This window comes from Phragmites australis, chromosome 16, assembly GCF_958298935.1.
Source record: "Phragmites australis chromosome 16, lpPhrAust1.1, whole genome shotgun sequence".
Lineage (NCBI taxonomy): Eukaryota > Viridiplantae > Streptophyta > Magnoliopsida > Poales > Poaceae > Phragmites > Phragmites australis.
In genome coordinates this window covers 29,435,356-29,456,046 of record NC_084936.1, presented here as the reverse complement: position 1 = coordinate 29,456,046, position 20,691 = coordinate 29,435,356, and the positions used below count along the sequence as shown (strand labels likewise).

Genomic DNA, 20,691 nt, shown 5'->3' with positions numbered 1-20,691 from the left:
TGGCGGGAACAAGGCTTGGAGGAAGGCTTCCTTGCCATGGTGATTATGACTGGGATTTGAATTTGGTCCGGCCTGAAAGAAATAGAGCGGCATCTTGTGTCAAACCACAGTAGTAGCTAGCACAAACGTACCAGATCGATCGATGCAGCATCAGGCGTTAGTTTTTTTATTTAATATTCTAGATCCCAGCCTCTGCATAAGATGAACACAACCATTAATTAATTTGTTACGTCAATCAGCACATAGCTGTGATACATAGTGGTGAAACACCATAAAGACAAGCTAGAAGTTCGACACAAAATCAAATGTAACCAAGCCTGTTGTTAAATGTCCACTCGTTCCTGGCGAAGACCTCCAAGGTACAACACGCCAAAAGTGACAATGTCCTGATCCTCCTCCCCGTTGAAGCAATGACCAGAACATCAACCAGTAAGCAGCAGATATTAGTAATTTCTTTCTTGATACAACAAGCTTGTGTGCACTTGATACAATCATGAATCATCCATTCCGGTAGCAATTTTCTTCTCCACAGTAGTATTTATGTGATATTTTGGGTAATGTACTGTTCATTCTCTTCAAATAACACAGAGATTATAAATCTTTTTTGTTAGATATTATGCATCAAAATTACAGATAGACTGCTAATCGGTTACGCTCTGAATATGACCTATAAATATATGACAACTTTGGTACTTGTGCCCTAAGCCATTGTAATATATATTTATCTCATATGGATTTTATCTCCACATTGGAGGGGTTTTCACATTAAATCATGTATCTTTCAGATCCAAATTCCTGACCCTTTTCGTTGTCATTGATACATATAGAAACTAAGTTCAGATTTCAGCCTAACACAGGCACATTTATCACTATTTAAGCTATGGAGTTTCTCCAATACAATTAACAATCTAGTCGGATATGACACCCTTTGTCCTTGATAATCATCCATACAGGTACAACAAATGGATTTATTTTTGATACAGAATAAGAGCTTTTTCTCTATATAGCAAGAAGGTGAAGAAACAAGAAAAGAGGTCTTCACTTGCAGAGGTACTTGAGAACACCAGGTATGTGGATTCTGTAGAAATAATCGTCCCAATCGATGGTCTTGGGATCGAAATTGAACATCTGATCTTCTTGGGTCTTCATCGTCATTGTCAACCTCAGCCGCTCCAAGTTCATGTCATCAAAGCTTCATCACCGGGGAAAGAAGATTAGTAATTGAGAATAGATATGTGATCTGTAGTTTAATTTGCTGAATTGAGTTTAACTATAAGATGAACAGTAGTTACCATCCTTTGAAGAAGGCGAAGGGGCCATAGACGTCAACAAGATGCATCACAAACTTGTACTTGCGGTTGAGGTCGTTGTAGAGCCGCGAGAAGATCCCGCAGAGCAGCAGATTCACCAAATGCAGAATCTGCACGCGCACGTCCGTTTTATTTAACAAGATTTCACGGTGCAGCGTAACTAAACATATGGCAAATGATCCGACGGACCTCTAGGGGTAGCTTGTAGGTAAGGATCATGTAAAGGTGGAATCGCGCGATGGTGTTGAAGAAGTACATCTCGCTGGTGGGGATGACCTCGCCGTTCTTCCCCACGCGCGGGTTCTCCGTGAAGTGCCGTCTGCCGGACTCGTAGAGCACGTTGTAGGTGGCCGGGTTGCGCAGGGACGAGGTGGAATGGTACACCACCTGCGTTCCCCTCTCCTCCGAGTGCGCCACCATCGCTGCCATCATGGCGTTCACCACCATGTCCCCCGGGATGACATCCATGACGAGGTCGAGGTCGGCGAGGAAGCAGGAGAGGTTCTGCTTGGCGTAGCCGATGATGAGCGTGTCGATGGTGCGTGTGCCCTGCATCCACCCCGGCAACGGGTCCGCCCGGACGCTGGTGATGATGCTGGGGCGCATGATCACCACCGGGATGTCGCCGCGGAGCTGGCCGAGAAGCACCTCCCCCATGGCCTTGGTGAAGACGTACGTGTTGGACCACCCAAAGTGACGAGCCCTTTGGAGGCCGAGCTCCTTCATGGCCTTCCGCTCTGTCTGGTGCGCCTCGAGGGAGTCGCTGGCGTTGAGTTCCGTCTTGTGAGCGTCGTTGGTGGCGTTGAGCTCCTTCTTGACGTTCCTGACGAGGCGCAGCTCCGCGTCGACGTCGAGGAACGCGCCTTCCCGCAGCGACTCGCCGGGCATGATTGGCTTCTCCAGGAGCATACCCTCCCTGTCGCCGGACACATAAGCTGCATGCATGCATGCATGCATCAGATTGAATACTCCACAGTTGATAGCAGTGAGTTGCTGCATGGATATGGTCGAGTAGTGTACTGACCAGTGGAGACATGCATGAGCATCTTGAGCTTGGCGCACTGCTTGGCGAACTGGCACAGGTGCTTCACTCCCATCACGTTCACATCCAAGGAAACATCATATCTGCAGCAGGTTATCAAAAAGTTACTACGGTTTAATTTCCTAAAAAAAGATCAGACGATATTTGTCGTGCAAAACAATTAATGCTCTAGTTAATTTGATGCAAATCCGGTTTAATTTCCTTTCGTAGAAGTTGGTTGTTGCAGCGATGTTGACAATGATGTCGATCTCCTTTGCCAGTTCCTCCAACCTGGAAACCTCCAGCCCCAAGTTGTCATACTTGATGTCTCCGGCCAAAGCAACAACCTTCTCCTCGATAAACCGCTGGAACCCGTTGCCATGCTTCTCCCTCAGGAGGCCCAACAGCTCTGTTCCTATAACCTGCATGCACCACAAAATTATTTTGTCATGGACTAATTAATTAATTAATTGTTATTTGGTTGTGATAACTAATGTATTGCTATTAATCTATGTAGCGAAAATGATCCTACTAGGATATGATTAATTTTTTTTATTATAACATAGTCATTAGGACTAACATATTTGTCAAGAATATATGTCACGTCTTCCTGCCAGACTGTGGCAGGGACTGACAGCAGGCGTGAGGGGAGTAGTTGGAAATGACAGGACACACGTCCTCTTAAATGCAGCATCGGGCCTCTCACTAACTGACACCTCACCGCTGAGGCCCTGTGGGGACCATGGGCGAAGGACTTCTTAGGCCCTCGGGGAACTGTGAGTGCTTGGGGGGCCACTGTTCACAGCCCCGAGCACTCTCTCCCGGATATGCCCTCTCTTGGTCCTCGGAGAACCTAATGCTCGGGGGCCACTGTTCACGGCCCTGAGCAATCTCTTCCGGAACTTGACTGCTCGGGTCCTCGAGGAACTCAAGTGCTCAGGGGCCACTGTTCATGTCACCGAGTACTCTCTTCCGGAACTGACTTTTCTTGTCATCGGGGAATTCGGGTGCCTGGGGGGCCACTGTTCATGACCCCGAGCAACCTCTCTCGGAACTCGGCCTTCTTGGGTCATCGGGGAACTCGGGTACTCAGGGACCACTGTTCATGGCCCCGAGCACCCTCTTCCCGGTACTTGGTCTTCTCGGACCTTAGGGAGATAACCCCCGAGGGAGAGCGCCACGTGACACTCTGTTGTTCTGACCTCAGGACTCAGGGACCCCTAATTCCTATATCACCGACAACATATGTCTCATGATTTACTATAGGGAATCTATTCCCCCAATAGGGAGTCTATTTTTTACTATTACCTTGTTGAATTATTGGATGGACCAGTCAGCCAACCTTAGTCCAATCAAGAAATGAATTCTACTTACACATCAACCAACCAGCCATATGCCTCATTCAATTCAATATCAGTGCTCGAGGGTAGACTGGCCGGCCGTGTACGTACGTACTGATGAGCTCGTTCATTACTAATAATGACCAGACCAGGACAAGCAAAAATGCATGCTGAAGCCGAATTGAAGGAACCTGTCCCATCTACTATATATATATCGACTGCGCCGCTCGATGATCAGACGGTTAATTGTTAACGCGAAAACAGAAAATAACATGCAGATCAGATCCAGCCATGCATAGATACTTATCCAGGTTGCTTGGATCGGTGCATGCACGATGCAGAGGCTGTAGCTGGCGCCATGAAGAGCTAGAGCGTACGTACCTACGATCGTCCCATCATGTGCATGTGGCAAATATTTAATCCTCTCCGCGACACAGGGAACTAACAAACTCTTGTTGATCCATCGATCATCGATCAGTAGGATGACCGCCAAAACATTATTAACGCATGTGTCCACAGATGGATGGATTAGTCGACACACGCGATGTTGCATGCGTGCTAGCTTGTCAATGTACTAGAGTGAGGATGAGAAGACGTTATTTTCTTAAACGAAACGGGCTATTTATATTAATTAGTAAAGCAGGAGTAAAATCCAGACGGACGAAATACACGGGGCATGCAATCGCCGGATGGAGAGAGCAAATCGCCTGGCTCCTCTCCTAAGGTTCCCATTCTGACCTCCTCTTTTATCTTGGCCATCGGCAATTGCCTGGAGTGAACGACGTTATCAAGGGGGCATTTGGCAGGGATTCTTAGGGCGATTCTATCCAGAAATAGGAGAATCCCTACCAAACTGTATAATGAGCATGTGATTCGAAACAGAAATTAGAGGAACATTTCTTATTTTTACACTGCCAGGGAGAAACGGGTTAAAAATGGTTTCATACAAGAATCACCTCCTCCTTTCCTACCTCCCCCTACCATATTCCAAGTAATTACATGTTTTCCCACAGGACCAAAAATCCCCAACACATAGCCCTACTCATGCATTGATATTTTTGATATCAGAATACTTGGATGATGTTTCTAATCTATTGTGACCTGATTAATGGATGTTATTATTGCATTATGATTTCATATTTTATTTTGCAAAAAATTAGCACATACAAATAAGGGTATATTTGTCAATTGGACCACCATCCTTTAATTCAGGAATCAGAATCCAACCAAGTAGCAAAACGATTTTAAAAATAATTCTGAAACCCTATCAAACTAAAACCCTATCAAACGGGGTCTTAGTCTAGTCACAAAAGAGTGTCGTTTTGACTCAAACACGATCACTAACATAAAACTTTGGCATATAATTTATGCAAAACATAATAAAGTTATAATGTTATAGAAATACTTTTCAAGACAAATCTAACTACATCATTTTCAAAAGTTCAATCCAAATAGTAAAAAGACCACGCACGCAATTTGGTTTCCTAGAAGAAATTAATTACTCGCATAAACACATCTTTAATGAAGAGAAGTGCAGGGTTGAGATAGTATTAATTAATCGTAGTGTGCATGCATGCATGTGTTGGTGGTTAATTACCTCTTGTTGGACGCGTTGCTTTGCAGATGGCGCGTCGATACCTCGTACCAGGAGGTACATCTTGTTTACATCAGGCTGCACCCGCAGTATCTTCTCCACAAGAACTGCATGCATGCATATATATGCATATTTTCACACGTATGCTGTTTTCTTTCCTTGCTTAATGAAAAAATAGCAGCGAGGTTCTATGATCTAGTTCTTTGCAAGAGACATATAGATTCACATACTCTTTCCAAGAAAGCCAGTTGATCCAGTGATGAGGATGTTCTTGCCCTTGAAGTACCCTATGATCCTCGCCGCGTCCATGCTATCCAGCATCGTCTTCATCTCTCTCACTGCCTCTCTTCTAGTTCCTAATCTTTGCTGGCTTGCACGCTTGACAGAAAAAGAGAGATAGGCTTGTGTGAGATTATGTGGAGAGAGAGAACTTATGGTGTGGAGAGAGAGTGTGAGAGGAGAGAGACATTTGCACACATATTTATACACAGAGAGTCAGGCATTTTGGCAGGCAGCAATGACGTGGCTACAGTGTGGTGTTGTGGGGACAAATTAAAAACGTGAGAGGACCGTCTGCACGAAAATTAAAAGTGTTGGGGCACTGCGGCGGGGGTTTCTTCTCACATCTCAGAGGGAGGCTCAAACTTAGGAAAAACACAGAGCCAAGAAGGAGAAGAGAGAGACCCAGAGAAAGAGAGTATGTGGAATGAGTTAAAGAGTCGATCCTTTTTGTCTGCCCCTTGTGGGTTCAGAAATTATCATTCTATCTCCAAAATAATGTTACAATTGTGTATATAGGAGGCTACCGTTGCTCATTTGCTTCTTTTACATGAGCTATATCAATTTGGGAATTTTAGTCACCGCCGTACACCGTCGGGATACCCATGGGCTGAGGCATTTTCCCCAACAACACCCCCTCATCCGCTAGTTCTGAGGCTCTGATGGGCAAGCAGATGCATAGAGAACTAGCTCCAGCCCCTTCGAAGTCAGGATAAATAGATGGCTTTTCATCGTAGCAGCATGGACGCCTTTGGCTAGGAACAAGAGCTGCAAGGTTCGTCAAGGTCACATGATGTGATGTCGGTGGCGAAACCCACAGCAAGTGACCAAGAGGGCGGCGGCAAGGCCGGACGGGGTGCGGCGGTCTGAAGCTCCACGGTAGGCACCCGAAACGGAGCCGACAGAGGAGGAGGCTCAACAAGGGCAAAGTTGTCCGAAGCTCGGCGGCAAAGGACGGTCATGGAGTAGACGGCAAGGAGGCTCGACCGAGGTGACATCGTTTGGGGCACAGCGGCCAGAGCCGGACGGGGAGTAGATGGCGAGGAGGCTTGGCCGGGGCGACATCATCTGGGGCAGAGTGGCCAGAACCGGAAGTGGAGTAGACGGCTAGGAGGCTCGACGAGGGCGACATCGTCTGGGGCACAGCGGCTGGAGCTGGACGCCGAGTCGACAATGAAGCCGGAAGCCTGGAAGTGGAGTTTGATGGGGTCGCACCACCCGAAGAGTCGCTGTGGCGAGGCTCGACGGAGATAGGCCATTGAGACCCCCTCAACAGCTCCAGAGGTGGAGCTCGATGGAGTCGCACGCCGAGGGTGACAGTGGCGTAGTTTGACGGAGTCGCACCACCCGAAGTGTCGTTGCGGCGGGGCTCGATGGAGACAGTGTGGTCCGGAGCCCCATGGAGGTATCCGGAGGTGAAGTCGATGACGAGGCTGAGGGAGGTAGCCTGCAATCACGCACCCTCAATCGCCCTCGAATAACTTTTAAGTTAGACAACGACATGTTATATCCAGGTTACAATGATAGGGATCATCAGCAAAACAAGGTAGAAATAATGCATCAATATAGGTTCTACCCATGAAACCTGACACAGACTCACTAAACATGCACAACATGCATAGAGCGGTAACTTATCAATTGAGACTCCGCATGATCCAAACTATAAGGTGAATATGCTTAGATGCGTGCATTGGTGCTCCGCTTCACAATTAACGGCAACAAACTCTGGATCTCCCTCGATCACACGCCCGCATCACGCTCGATCCTTCGTTCTCTAAAGAAGAGCACATGCAATGCGATGAGCATGAATGATGTGCAAAGATGTATGCTACAAGATGCATTAAGAGTGAGGATGCAGTACAACAAGCTAAGAGTACAAAGACGTGCGGAAGAACAAGAAGTTCTGGATTAAGATCGAAACTTTCAGTATTTTTCCGAACAAGGGTTCTTGGGTTGGTAAGTTTTATTTAACTGGAAGTTCCAGATTAAGATCAGAACTTCCTAGTGTTCAGAACTTCTAGGTGTGGTTCTGAACAAGAGTTCTCAGGTTGCAATGCTATTTAATCGGAAGTTCCGGATTAAGGTCAGAACTTCCGGGTGGTTGAAAACTTCCGGGTGTAGTTCCGAACAGTGGCTCTTGGGCGGTTCAACTCGAATTAATTCAGAATTTTCAGTGGAAGGACAAAACTTTCGGATAGGGGTTCTTGGATAGTTTTAACTCGGGTTATCCAGAACTTCTAGTCTAGAATCTGAAACATTCGGGTGAACTAGCAAATGTGAGTTTGTGATGATTTGTCGACCGATTCAACTTGCATGTTAAAACCTATCCCACATGAGCATGTGTTGGCACTAAAGCATGGATTCTAGACTTAAATTACCCACTCCACAAGCACGATTCACTAGCTCTTGCTCATCCAAACATTCTCCTACAAGCTCCAAAGCAAAAAGAATGAAGTGGTGCTTCGCAACTACTCGATTGTAGCCCAAAAACTTGAACTTAACCAAACCAATCCGTGCATTCTCACCATGGGGACCCTAGGAGACTTACCTAAGGTCCTTGTTGAGGTCGGTGACTATCGGTTGAGGTTGAAAAATGGAGGAAAAAGCTTGGGGAAGAGAGGCCAAGCTGTTGTTCCACAAGCTTCAACCAAAAGAATTTGGGGAGATGAAGAACAGCTCGAATCCTTCGTGCATGCGCAAAAAGATTGAATGATTTGGAAACGCAATGGTACCACATGCATACCTTGATTTTTGCTTCTTGAGGGATGATTTGGGGGAGAAATGGAGGGAGTTGAGGGAGGGAGAGCAGCTGCTCTCTTTGGGCTGCTTTGGTTGGGAGGGAGAGAGGGTGAGAGTGAGAGAGAGTGATAGGGAGGGATGTTGTTGCAGCTGAAAGAGAGGTAGGGGAGTGGGCCCCACTTATTAGTGTCTCATGTCCATTACAGTTGCTATTTCCTTTTCTTTCTCTCCCTAGTTTCTTTCTCTCCTTTAATTAACCCAAACCAAGGTGCTCTAATGCTCCAAAAAATTTACGAATTTTGATGCAATGATTACAATACGAGATAAACTCATTTTAATTGGATTCACCCACAACGCCTATGCGGAACTTGAACTAAAGAAAACTCCAAGATCGGATATTTTCATAGCTCATAACAAATGTTAAGCCACCATTGAAATTAACAAGCACTCAACAAATGCTCAACAATTAACATGATGCTTATGATGCATGATTATGCTTAATGACATATCTACGGGATTTAAGATGTGACATTTATGGCCTTCGAGGTGCGGAGCTAGTGCCACTATGATGGGCTTATGCCATCGTCGTGGGCTTTTGCAGAGGCACGAGGCCGTTGAGGCGGTGCATCGCGCGATCAAGGCATGTAGTGCTACTATGATGGGTTTATGCTATCATCGTGGGCTTTTACCAAGACACAGAATCGTCGGGTAGTGCAGAGCTAGTGCTACTATGATAGACGAATGCCATCATCATGGACTTTTGCCAAGACATAGGACCGTCAATACAATGCGTCGTGCGGCTAAGGTCTATGACCTTTGAGTTGCGGAACTAGTACCGCTATAATAGGTTCATACCATCATCGTTGGCTTCTTCTTTTTATTATTATAATTTATTTAATTATGTGATGTGTCATGCTGCTGTGCAGAAATTCTGTTTGTGACATGTGGTCACTGTCGGCACCATGCAGTCATTCGAGTTTTAACATTAACTGATACTCCCTAGCCTCATGTGACCATGCAAGAGTAATACACATGTATACGTAAGACCAGAGACCAAGTTGTTGGTTCCCTCATTTGCTACGCAAGCGGACCACGACGCGGACCAGAGACCAACTTGTACCAAAGTTAGTATGATCACAGTTAGATAGTGCTAAAAGTTTCAACATCCTCCCAACCTCCGCGACGGACCCCTCCGAAGCGGGGGCACCTCCACATATACATTTGTATTACGTCGTGGACCAACCCGTGCCCGTGCCCGTGCCATGGCCTGGACCGGCCCGACGAGTGAGGGAGCGTGCGTTTGTGGCCTTTTAGTCCTCTCATTCACATGTGTTAAGGGAGTAAATGACACGACTCCTTATAAGTTGGTCTCCCTCCACCTCCACTAGCAATATGGGACTAAACCTGACACCTCTAATTTCTTAATGGGCCTTTGAGTTTTATTGGGAATTATTCTCACAAATAAATGGGCTAGGTTCATACACTATTATAGAAAACGTCATCACTGATGGTTCAAAATTAACATCACCGCCGGTTATTTAACTGACAGTGAATTAGCAACAGTGATAATGAACCGGCAGTGATATTGTCGGTTCATGTATTGAACCCAATGATCACTACCGGTTCATAATATGAACCGACAGTGATAACCAAATTATCATTGTCGATTCATGTATTGAACCGGCAATGATAATACTTCCGTATTTACAAAAATACTCTATCAGGAACTCTTCAGCGTGAGGATCTATCTCAAGTTCGAGAAACTCAAACTTGAGACAGAAGACCCTATGCCGAAATATTCCTAGTAGAGTATTTTATACCTATATCTAAATCTACATTCATGGTGATAATAGTAAACCTAAATGAATGGCAAAAACACAATCCATCCTCAACACATTTGTGTTTTTTGCTATTCATTTAGATTTATCTATTACCACAATCATCTTCACACAAGATTCACGTGCACAGTGGAGACGTCTATCTAAATCTACATTCGCAGTGGAGACGAGAGAGGAGATGGGGAGCGCAGATGAGGTGATCATGTGAGAGGAGATGATGAGAAAGGGAAGGCACGTGGCCACACGGGTTGCTCGAGAGACAGCGATGTGGTTCAAAATTTGATGCAGAGGACGAGTTGAAGTTCGGCACAGAGAGTGAAATGATATGGCTACAGCTTGAAGCTTGGCGGACGGTGAGGTGGCTACGGTTGGCCGGACGCCGAGGACGTGTTGAAGCCAGACACAAGGAACAGAGGTAGCCATGGTGGAGACGGTGACCACCGCTCCGCGAAATGAAATGGGGAAGTCTGTGGGAGACGGGTTCTATTTATAGAAGAATTATCACTGTGGTTTGGATTACAAACCGGCAGTGATAAATGTTGGCTCGTCTTTGTCAATTATTAAAGACGCGTCTTTTATGCACATCTGTTTGGAATACGAACCGACACAGATCAAATTATTACTATCTGTTATTAAAGGCATGTCTCTTTATACACGCCTTTTTTTAAACCAGCAATGATAAATATTATTATTGTCTGTTTGAAATACAAACCGGTTGAGATAAAAATTATCATACTGGTTATTAAAGGCACGTCTTATACTCATCTTTTAAAGAACTAGCAATGATAACTACTACCACTACCAGTTCTTGTCGGCTCATCTTTTGATGCGTGTCTAGAGCTTAAGAACCGGCAGCGATACTTTATCATTGCCGGTTATTAATGAACCAGTAGTGAAAGGGGTGTCAAGGGTGACCCTTATGTGGTAGTGATATATCCTAATAATCCCCCATCAAATCTGAAAGTCCCATAAAGATTTGCCTATTCCCAAAGCTATTCAATATACCAATGTTTCGACGGAGTCATGTTAGGGTTGAACATCCACCTAGAACTCAAAGCTACACTCATTCACGACTTGAACAATGGACTACACCTTGATTTGCATGTTTTGTGTAAATGAGTTTCAGTTAAAACCATAACCGATACTTGGTTGCCAATAGGCTACCCCGGGTGGAGCATATAAGTCGTACTCTTTGGTCTCTTCACAAGCTTATTAGAGATCACCCAAGTCTCATAGACTACGAACAACAGCTAGGGGCTCATATAGGTGTGTTCTTTCAAGAATGCCCTATAGGACAACATCTTCGCTAGTTACAACCAATCTGCCTTACATATTTTGAGAGTATTGCATCTTCACTGGAGTGGGTTGTGTAGTACTCTCCTTCAATTAACCAATAGCTTGTTTTTCCCATATCCTAATTCATAGGATCTCCGATCACACAGGTTGGGTTACCACTATAGTATAACTCATATAGGTCTCATATCCATCTTATTTGATGCATTATCTATCACATTATGTGATAGTCCCTTTATAAATAGATCTATCATGTTCTTAGCTATTTCGATATAATCCAAGGCTATCACTTCAAAATTTCTCAGTTTCCTGACAGATCTCAACCGTCCCTTTACATGTCTTGAGGATTTCATGTTATCCTTAGAACTATTTATTTTGACAATAACAGTTTGATTATCACAGTTCATAAGGATAGCTGGTATCGGTTTTTAACCATTGGAAAATCCAGCAAATCCATCAAGAGTATTGGATATCCAATTTGAATCTCTATAATGCTCTAGTACTGATAGGTACCTAGAATAGTGAAATACCTAGTAAGAAGCGTATAACTCGCTCAAGTGCATGCCAATGATTATCACTCAAGTTAGAAGTAAATTGGCTCAATTTGCTTACAACAAATGAGATATCAGCAAGGTTGTCAGGATCCCGATGTGGATCTTAGAATCTTATGATCCTACAATACTACAAAGTCGAAACGATACTGATCCCGCCATGTATCTTAAATTTATAGTATCATGATTCTAGATGAGAGTTCTATACGATCCCACAAAATTGCTTAGATCCTACATAGGATCTGATCTTACGATCCTAGCTGAGAGTTCTATAGGATCCCACAAAATCGCTAAGATCTATGCATAATGAAGTCTTATTAGTTTAATCTGACATGTTTTATTAGTTTGTATCTTCAGAACCTATGTTTAACGATGTTTCAGGCTTGTTAAATGTATTTTTTATATAAAAAATAAATTAAACTTTAAAAATAAAAATCTCATAGGATTCCGACCTTGCTCGGCAAAAAACGATATTACCTAGGATCCCGATCCTAAAAACCTTGGATATCAAGCCTTGTAGTGCTAGCTAGGTACACGAGTGATTCAATAATATGAGAGTATCTCAGTTGATTCCTAACCATTCTTTTATTCTTTTAAAGTATTAAGCTAGGATCATAAGGTGTCAGAGAGGTGTTATTGTCCATGTAGCCAAAACGACTCAAGACCTTTTTCACATAATCAGATTGCAAAAGTGTAATCATATTCATGGGACTTTCTTTTTTTTATGACTGTAATGAACACACAGTAGCATGTGCAATTAATCTTGCTTATATGATAAGCAAGAGCGTGATGAGATGGAGCCCTTTGTCTCCTTCGTAGCTGTGATCCCCACTCGTGGGTGCTGTGCTGCTTCCATGCATGCAAGGGATGCAAGGTTTTCTTTATCATTAGGTTGACTCAGAACCCATTCAGTTAAACAAAACATGTAATTCCACTATATATTGGATACCCACATCTCCAATGACATTTGTGGTAACCCTACACTTTTACACCGGCCAGTCCGTGAACACTAGGACCTCAGTACATGGCTGGTATATGGTTACCGGCCCGTAGTGTGAACAATGTTGCCTTACCAACTGCCATGGCAGTTTTTCTTTGGTAATAATGATGATAAACAGACTGACCACGAATCCATGAAAAAGATGTGACTGATTTTCTGAAGCTGTCAGAATGATTCCTCAGTCAATGCTGAGGAGTAGTTACTCGCTCGGCGTGTAACATACAGGAGCTGCCACTACTGATGCTACTGTTTGACGCGGTGAAGTGAAGTAAAGTAGGAGGAGCAGTACAACTGCAATTGCAATTGCAGGTCGCGGTGGGTGCAACTGTGAGCTGAATTTCGCAGAGGCAATTACAGCTCCTTGAATTGTGTTTATGATCGAAATTGTATATTGCGAAGAATTTTGGTTTTGAAATTTTTTTTTGTTGATCAGTAAATAGTACCTATGATCAGTGTGTAGTAACTCTGATCAGATAAATAGTATCTGTGATTAATGTGCAGTAACTCCGATCAGATAAATAGTAACTCCGACCAGATAATGTTCAACATGCTAAAGATGTGAAAAACGCATACTGGCCCAGAGGGTAGTGTTTTTACTCAAATTTTAGATTCTAATATTGATAAAGCATGTGCTACTACTGCTGATATTATTAAGATTGGTTCAATGAAAGTAGTGACCGAAGAACTTGGCAAAGGATCGATTGTTTTTTTATGATAAATCGGTCAAGTCTAAATACGTATCTATTGCTATCTAAGTTGTTTCAATGGCTAATAATCATGAAGCATGTAGCATCAAACTGCTTTCTAAGTATCTACAGCCGAGATGGTGTCCCTTAGGCTTATCTCACACAAAGAAATGAAGATTGCAGCGGCTACACAAGCAAGAATTGATAAAGCAACAAGCTAAAAAGTTACGGGATGCTACTTTCAATGAGATTAAGCCAATGCAACCCGTGAAGTAAATATAGAGACCAAAACTAGATGTTATAATAGCTCCTACAATAGCCTCTTCACCAACAACAACGTCGGCGTCTATTCAAGATGATAAGGAAGATGAATAATTACTTGATTATGGAGAGTCGCCGGTGCATGCTAATGATGCTTCACCAACTGAAAGTATGGACATTAATATGATTTTTATGTTACCTTTGGAGTTTCGGTTAAATGGTGTAGTGAATCAATAAGCAAAGACATAAGGCCCATGTATTAGTTACCATCGTCCTAAGGTATTCATAGCTGATATTTTGATCATCGCCTTAAGAAACGTACAAGTAGAGAAGACATATTTTTTCGCACGCAAATTTTACCAAAAAATAGGGAGCATATGTTGACGATCAAAATTGGTATATTATGAAGAATTTTAGTTCTGAAAACTTTCTAGTTAACTAGTAAATAGTACCTATAGTCAGTGCATAGTAACTCTGACCATATAAATAATATATGTGACCAGTATGCAGTAACTCCGACCAGAGAAGCATTACCTACGATTAGATGAACAGTAACATCCGACTAGATGAATAATAACTCCGACCAGTAAACAGTACTGCAACCGGGAACAGTTCCTGTGACTAGTGAACTGTGAAAGCCGAATTATAATAAAAAATACTCTGATAAATATATAGAAGTTCAGTGATTAACTAGAAAAGATATGTTAAAGTTTGGGGTGCTGATCCGGAACAAGCATAGCATGTTGCCTGCCCGGGCACACTAGTCGCAAGCACCCTCCGGACCCAACCTGAATTTTTGCTGCAGCTTGATCCAACTAAGAACAGGTCACAATGATCACTTGAGACACATGATGCCAAACAGCAGACACATTGATATTAAACATCGCATTATTCTGTTTCCTCACCATATACCACCATCGCATAGCTGTTGAGTTCCTAAGAGATTCAGAGCGATTACAACGAGTAACCAGATGACCTGCAATCATATTCAGAGCGATTACAACGAGTAACCAGATGACCTGCAAATGATTGCAGGAGATCCATCACCCGACAGACAACTACAGTAACAAAGGTGTCAACGCTAATCTTGTTGCTAAGCTATTACAGACTTCCAAGAAGCCAATATAGGAGAGAACTGAGCATGTTCTATGCCTTCAGCGGTGTATTCATAATCTGAACATGCAGCTCCACTCTGCTGCTCCAATCTACTTGGGGTAGAAGCCCTGGATCTGCCTCTCCAGCTGCAATGGAAAACCACAGGTCAGTTCTATAGATGGTAACAAAAAATTCACCACGTGAACATAGAATCACAAAGATATAATGGCCAATAAAGTAATAAAAGATGGATACAGAATTTTCAGAAAAGAACATGGTAAAATCAAGGTAAGCAATACATGAGGTCCATTCAGGCTTGAGAAGAGAAACCAGGTTGGAACCAAACAATTATTGGGACTATATTATGGATGTATCCCTATATGAAGCTAACATTCAGATATAAACATTGATCAGTCAAAACAAGATTTTCAACAAGGATTTCTAGGAGTCCTACTTACTGATCCAGACGAAATTAAGATGCAATGCCCTTACTTGTTCATGTTCTGCTATTTTGCTACTAGAGATTTAGTTCTTGAAAGCTGCTAGCTCACATGTTTTGCTATCATTACTAATGGCGTTCACTCCATTAACATACTTTTTTGTTCATTATTGTTTCTGGAAGCTTTCCACAAGTATCATATCCTCTGTACAATTTAACAGTAGGTATAACAAGCAAAATTAAGAATGAAAGACTTCATATGAAGAAGGCTACTCTAGTTCAATGGAACCAAATAGGGTTTTTTCAGAAGAATTTAATCACAACAGGTAATACCTGAAGCAGAGTCTGAAACTTGCTGCGCAGATCATAGAATTCAGTCCTCACTGAATCCAGTGTCTTGAGGCACCTGGCAAGGAATATACTTATGAAAAGAACACATCTAGTAAACTATGCACAAAAATGCTCATGTCAACTACATTTTGTTTCTATAGTGGAAACATTAGTAGCTCACAAATTAAAATAATGCAAAGAATAACACAACTTTCACTACTGTCTTAAGAGCTGCTCAAGGAGCTTTAGGTGTGTCTCCATGGACATGCTTCCATACCAAAATAAACACTTGGATCATGTATACTAAATCTACAAGGACCTGTTAATGCCATAGGCAGTTAAATGAAGCAACCAAGCAAATGATTTCGCTGACAATCATCAACACAGACAATTGGTAATTGTCAGAATAAGATCTTTTTTTCACAATATTCATATTGAAAAGGCAAATGGATTGGCAGACTGAAAGATCAACAAGTTCAAGATTTATTTACTGTTTAGTTCTGCAAATTGAAGAGCAGATGAAGAACTTAGTTCCACAGATCTGAATGCTGCAATATTTGGGGCATACTGGAAAAACAGCCTGGCTGTTTCATTTTAAATGCAGACAGGTACATGTAAACTTGCTGTTAACTACAAAACTGAACGGGGGTGGTTACTATCCTAACTCAAACAGTCCGAGCAAAGTCTGAATGCCATACATAATATATTTGGGGTACTGAAAAACCAGGTCAGTTCTGTATAACAAGCCACCTGTTTCATTTCAAATGTACACCAAGAATGGCATCGAGTTGCTACAAGCAACTAAGGATTGGACTGGAGCAATTACAGTCCTAGCCCAGCAACCTGAGAAGACTCAACCAACTTTACTGCCTATGAAGATTGATTAGATCAATTAATGGCAAAAGTGATGGATAGACTGTTAGTCGCTGAATTCTTACTCTTGGTAGTAGCAGAATTCTTACTCTCATAGAGAGGATGACACTAGGAGTTGGGGCAAATTTTTCTGGGTTGTTTCTCACTTCTCATACAATGCCATGCCAACCTGAGGGGTTGGGGATACATATTTATAGGCTCATGGCCAGCCAAGCATATGCCAAGATGCTAGTCTAAGATGCTAGTCTAAGATGTTAGTCTAAGATGCTGTCCTAGATGCTGTCCTCTAGTCTAAGATGCTGTCCTAGATGCTGTCCTCTAGTCTAAGATGCTGTCCTAGTGTCCTAGATGCTATCCTAGTGTCCTAGATGCTGTCCTAAAGCATATGGGCAGCAAGACCACCATGTGGCAGCCCCACAAAGACCATGCAACAGCACAAGGACTTATCCCATCATAGACAATTTCAGTTTGATCAACAATATACTATAGAAAACATTAAAAGTAGGCACTAGGACATCGCATTTAGATATGCATATGAAAATTTCAATAAGACAATGGTAGGAAAGTGGCAAGACAGGCATATATATAACTAGGTACTAACCCATCTCTACTCTTCTGCTGACAGAACTCGCGGAACTGAATGCAAGTGTTCTTCACTTTCTGAGCACCAACACTGCAATGTGCAAATATATAAATCAGGAAAGTCCCACAAAAGTGATTTAATAAAAGAAAAACAAATACCAAGTTTTAGTTCTTCCTCATCACGTCAGCATGCTAATTGAATACATATTCAACACTTAAAGTATCCATATCCGAGTTACGAAGTCAACCAAGTACAAGCCTAGTAAATTTGTTAACTTCAGCGAGTCAGAGTCTTAACAGTCTTACATAAGAGTCTTATCAGTCCTACATACCAGGCGGCATCACAGTGACTTCTTTTTCACCATCATAGTTGGTTAGTGTCAGTGTGTAACAGTATAGGGATCACGACCGAGGGAGATGGCACTTCAATATCACATAAACAGGAGGCAGGAATTTAAGCAGGTTTGATTGGCAGGGTGACACCCTACTCCTATCGTGTGCCCAGCCCATACCTCAGAAGCCTGAAGGGACATTCGCCATGCAGTAGTGCAGGGTTAACATGCTCAGTAGTACCATACTACCAGCAGGAAAATAAACCGAAGAGGACTAGATGTTTTGCTTCTTAAGCCATGATCTATCCTCTATTTTTCTCATGACATACTTATTCACTAGAGTTGCTGGCTTGCTGCTTAACTTCTTAAACAAAGAAATCCTAAATAGTTTTGCATCCATGATGTATAAAAACAATAGCATGCCTAAAAATGAACCATTTACAGTTCAGGCACCATACCTGAAAACCAAATGTTTTTAAGATAGGCACGACACATATCCCCCAATTGCCCTACCTTCATTGCTAAAATGTGATGATTATAGACAAGCAACCGCTTGCTGTGCCTTGGCCATGAATTCCATATTTACACAGAGTGTATAACAGCACTTAAACTGGGAAGGGGTGTGAACTAATGCACTTTGAGCTGTCTGATCAGAATGGAGTGTGTTTCTCAGATCTGACATTAACATAAAAAAAATAGATGAGAAGTTGAGAACCTTTCCCAAATGGATCTGAGGTGGCACCTGAGAAGGGACAATGTGGGGTGCTGCTCTTGGAGCCATTCAATGTGACGGATGGAGCATGTTTGTCAGATCTACGTCATGGAACACTATAACCACAAAATAGATGACAACCCTTCCCAACCGGATCCGAAGTGCAACTTAAAATGTGAGGATGTTAATTGTTCCCCTTTGGGCCACCTGATTTGTGCACGTGATGGACTATGTTTGTTGGATCTGCATCATGGAACACTACATTGATGAAATAGATGGAAACCCTTCCCAAAGAGATCTCATATGTTTGTCGGATCCGCGTCACGGAACAACGCAATGACAAAATAGATGGGAACACTTCCCAAACAGATCCCATATGTTTGTCAGATCAGCGTCACAGAACAATACATTGATGAATAGATGGAAACCCTTCCCCAAGAGTGTGAAAACTGATCTTTGAGCGTTTTGACCAGCATACAGAATAAATTGAGTATGCCATATCATTCGCGTCATAGCATGAATTCAAATTTCCCCATTTTAAATGGATCCCATACCCAACTTGCGCCCCAATATGGCAATACAACAATAATTTCCTACTATGACACACGCATTAAATGAAAAGGGTAGGAACAAGCCATCACCTTGCACTGCTTCCCTTGAGCTGATGCACGAAAGCGTCCACCCTGTCAAAATCCACGCTGGACTTCTCCCTGCGCGCACGCACAACCACCAAATTACAGAAATCAGAGTCAATCCAACCTCCTCCAAAGCAACGATCCGATCAAATGACATGAAAAAGCAAGCGAGCGAGCAAGCACGAACGCACAGCAGCTTGGTGAGTTCGCCGATGATCCGCTCGCCGTCGTCGCAGAAGAGCGTGACGACCTCGGAGACGAAGTCCGGCGCGCTCGCGTCCTGGAGCATCTGCAGCTGCTGGAACTGCTCGTCCAGCAAACCCTAACCCCGCCGGCACACACCAAAACAAAGCACAATCTCGTCAGCCACCACCGGAATTCCGCGCGAATGGCACCGAAATACAAGCATCTAGTGGTTGAGCGCCTTACCGTGGCGAACATGTTGTTGACGAGGGCGCTGAGCTGGTTCATCGGAGTGGCCGCCATGGCTTGCTGCTGCTGCAGCGGCGAGCGAGCAGGAGGAGGGGAGGGGAGCTCGTCGTCGGGACTCGGGGAGCGGTTGTGTGGGGAATCGGAATGGGAATGGGGCGGGTGATTGGGATGGGCGTCGGGCCAGCCCCTATAAATAGGGGAATTCGATTCCCGACGCAGACCTGGGGGGCTGCACTTGCAGTTGGGTTTCTTTCTCCTTGCGGCTATCCTTTCATTTAATTTTCACCTTCTTTGATTAAAATTCTACTTCATTTTATTGGTTTTCTAGATGTTTTAAATTTCTACTTCATTTGGTTGGTTTCTAGATATTTTTAATTTCTACTTCATTTGATAGGTGAGATACAACCGAACTTTTATTACATACTTTATATTTTCTAACTTTTAGCTCACTAGCGCCAGCTTTCGGCTATCTGATAGACTACACAAATGACAGTTATTCGTTGTATCTATTTATTTGTATTTAATATGATAAGCATCTATCGTATTAAATACAAATAATTATTATATGGACAACTTTCTTATAGCTTCTTTTTAAGTCACCAATATGACCGTAAATGAGGAATTACAATGTACATCCATGAAGTAGAGTTCTCACTTATCAACTATTATTTTATTTTAAATATATTAGAGTTATATTTTATATGGATTATGTATGAGCAACAGATTGATATAGACTAATGGTGCACGAACTATTACATTAGCTTAAAATGTTACCAATACCAAGGTATATATTGTGAATTATTGTAACTTAGTTAGAAATGTTGATATTTGATTCACTACACAATACTATTGGTTGTTACTATCATTCCGACAATACAAAGACAATCTAGCTCGAGAAAAGACAATACCTTCGAATCCGACAAATGGGTTAGGTATAATAATGAAGCAATAGTTGCTCCATTGCTCCGTGGTTACCTATATATGATCTCAACTTGGTAACACATGAAGACGATAGGATATTTAATGCGTAAAGAAATATGATGATGGATAGTATTATCAGTTACATATGCTATTCCAACAAACTCTGATCGCAACTTGGTAACGCGTGGAGACGATAGGATATTTAATACGTAAAGAAAATACAATAATGGATGGTACTATCTGTTACATATATTATTCCGACAAACTCTGATGATGGTTATCTTTGGTTACTATCATTCTGACAATGTCCCGACAATCTGGTACAAGAAAAGACAATACCTCAATATCCGATAAATGGGCTAAGAACAATAACGGTGCAACGGTTATTGGATCTCACCCTATAGATACTTGTGTATGACATGTCGCAA

General features: G+C 42.7%; 2 protein-coding genes across 3 annotated transcripts; both read right to left on the bottom strand.

The window, feature by feature from the left end:
- Nucleotides 1–835: 835 nt before the first annotated feature.
- Nucleotides 836–5,734, bottom strand: LOC133894725 (fatty acyl-CoA reductase 1-like). The gene is made up of 7 exons (XM_062334885.1): nucleotides 5,496–5,734; nucleotides 5,269–5,372; nucleotides 2,556–2,753; nucleotides 2,335–2,437; nucleotides 1,500–2,245; nucleotides 1,293–1,420; nucleotides 836–1,192 (listed from the first exon to the last, which is right to left on the bottom strand). The coding sequence occupies exons 1-7, from the start codon at nucleotides 5,593–5,595 to the stop codon at nucleotides 1,039–1,041; spliced, it is 1,533 nt and encodes a 510-aa protein (XP_062190869.1). The 5' UTR covers nucleotides 5,596–5,734; the 3' UTR covers nucleotides 836–1,038.
- A 9,030-nt stretch (nucleotides 5,735–14,764) lies between these two features.
- Nucleotides 14,765–19,623, bottom strand: LOC133895441 (histidine-containing phosphotransfer protein 1-like). 2 transcript variants are annotated; one of them, XR_009905604.1, is made up of 7 exons: nucleotides 19,340–19,623; nucleotides 19,102–19,232; nucleotides 18,917–18,985; nucleotides 17,251–17,322; nucleotides 15,780–15,852; nucleotides 14,932–15,153; nucleotides 14,765–14,888 (listed from the first exon to the last, which is right to left on the bottom strand). XR_009905604.1 is itself a non-coding variant. In XM_062335751.1 (6 exons), exons 1-6 carry the CDS (start codon nucleotides 19,394–19,396, stop codon nucleotides 15,118–15,120), a joined length of 438 nt encoding a protein of 145 aa, XP_062191735.1. In that variant the 5' UTR covers nucleotides 19,397–19,623; the 3' UTR covers nucleotides 14,765–15,117. The 2 variants fall into 2 exon arrangements, 1 of the variants encoding a protein (XP_062191735.1); XM_062335751.1 differs by having other exon boundaries at nucleotides 14,765–15,153.
- Between the last annotated feature and the right edge of the window lie 1,068 nt (nucleotides 19,624–20,691).

Coding starts and splice junctions, on each gene's coding strand:
- LOC133894725 (XM_062334885.1), bottom strand. CDS start 5,595: ATGAAGACGATGCTGGATAGCATGGACGCGGCGAGGATCATAGGGTAC. Junction 1,421..1,499: donor CCTACAAGCTACCCCTAGAG/GTCCGTCGGATC, acceptor GTGCGCGTGCAG/ATTCTGCATTTGGTGAATCT. Junction 1,193..1,292: donor TTCGCCTTCTTCAAAGGATG/GTAACTACTGTT, acceptor CCGGTGATGAAG/CTTTGATGACATGAACTTGG.
- LOC133895441 (XM_062335751.1), bottom strand. CDS start 19,396: ATGGCGGCCACTCCGATGAACCAGCTCAGCGCCCTCGTCAACAACATG. Junction 17,323..18,916: donor CTCAAGGGAAGCAGTGCAAG/GTGATGGCTTGT, acceptor TGCACATTGCAG/TGTTGGTGCTCAGAAAGTGA. Junction 15,853..17,250: donor CAGCAGAAGAGTAGAGATGG/GTTAGTACCTAG, acceptor ATTCCTTGCCAG/GTGCCTCAAGACACTGGATT.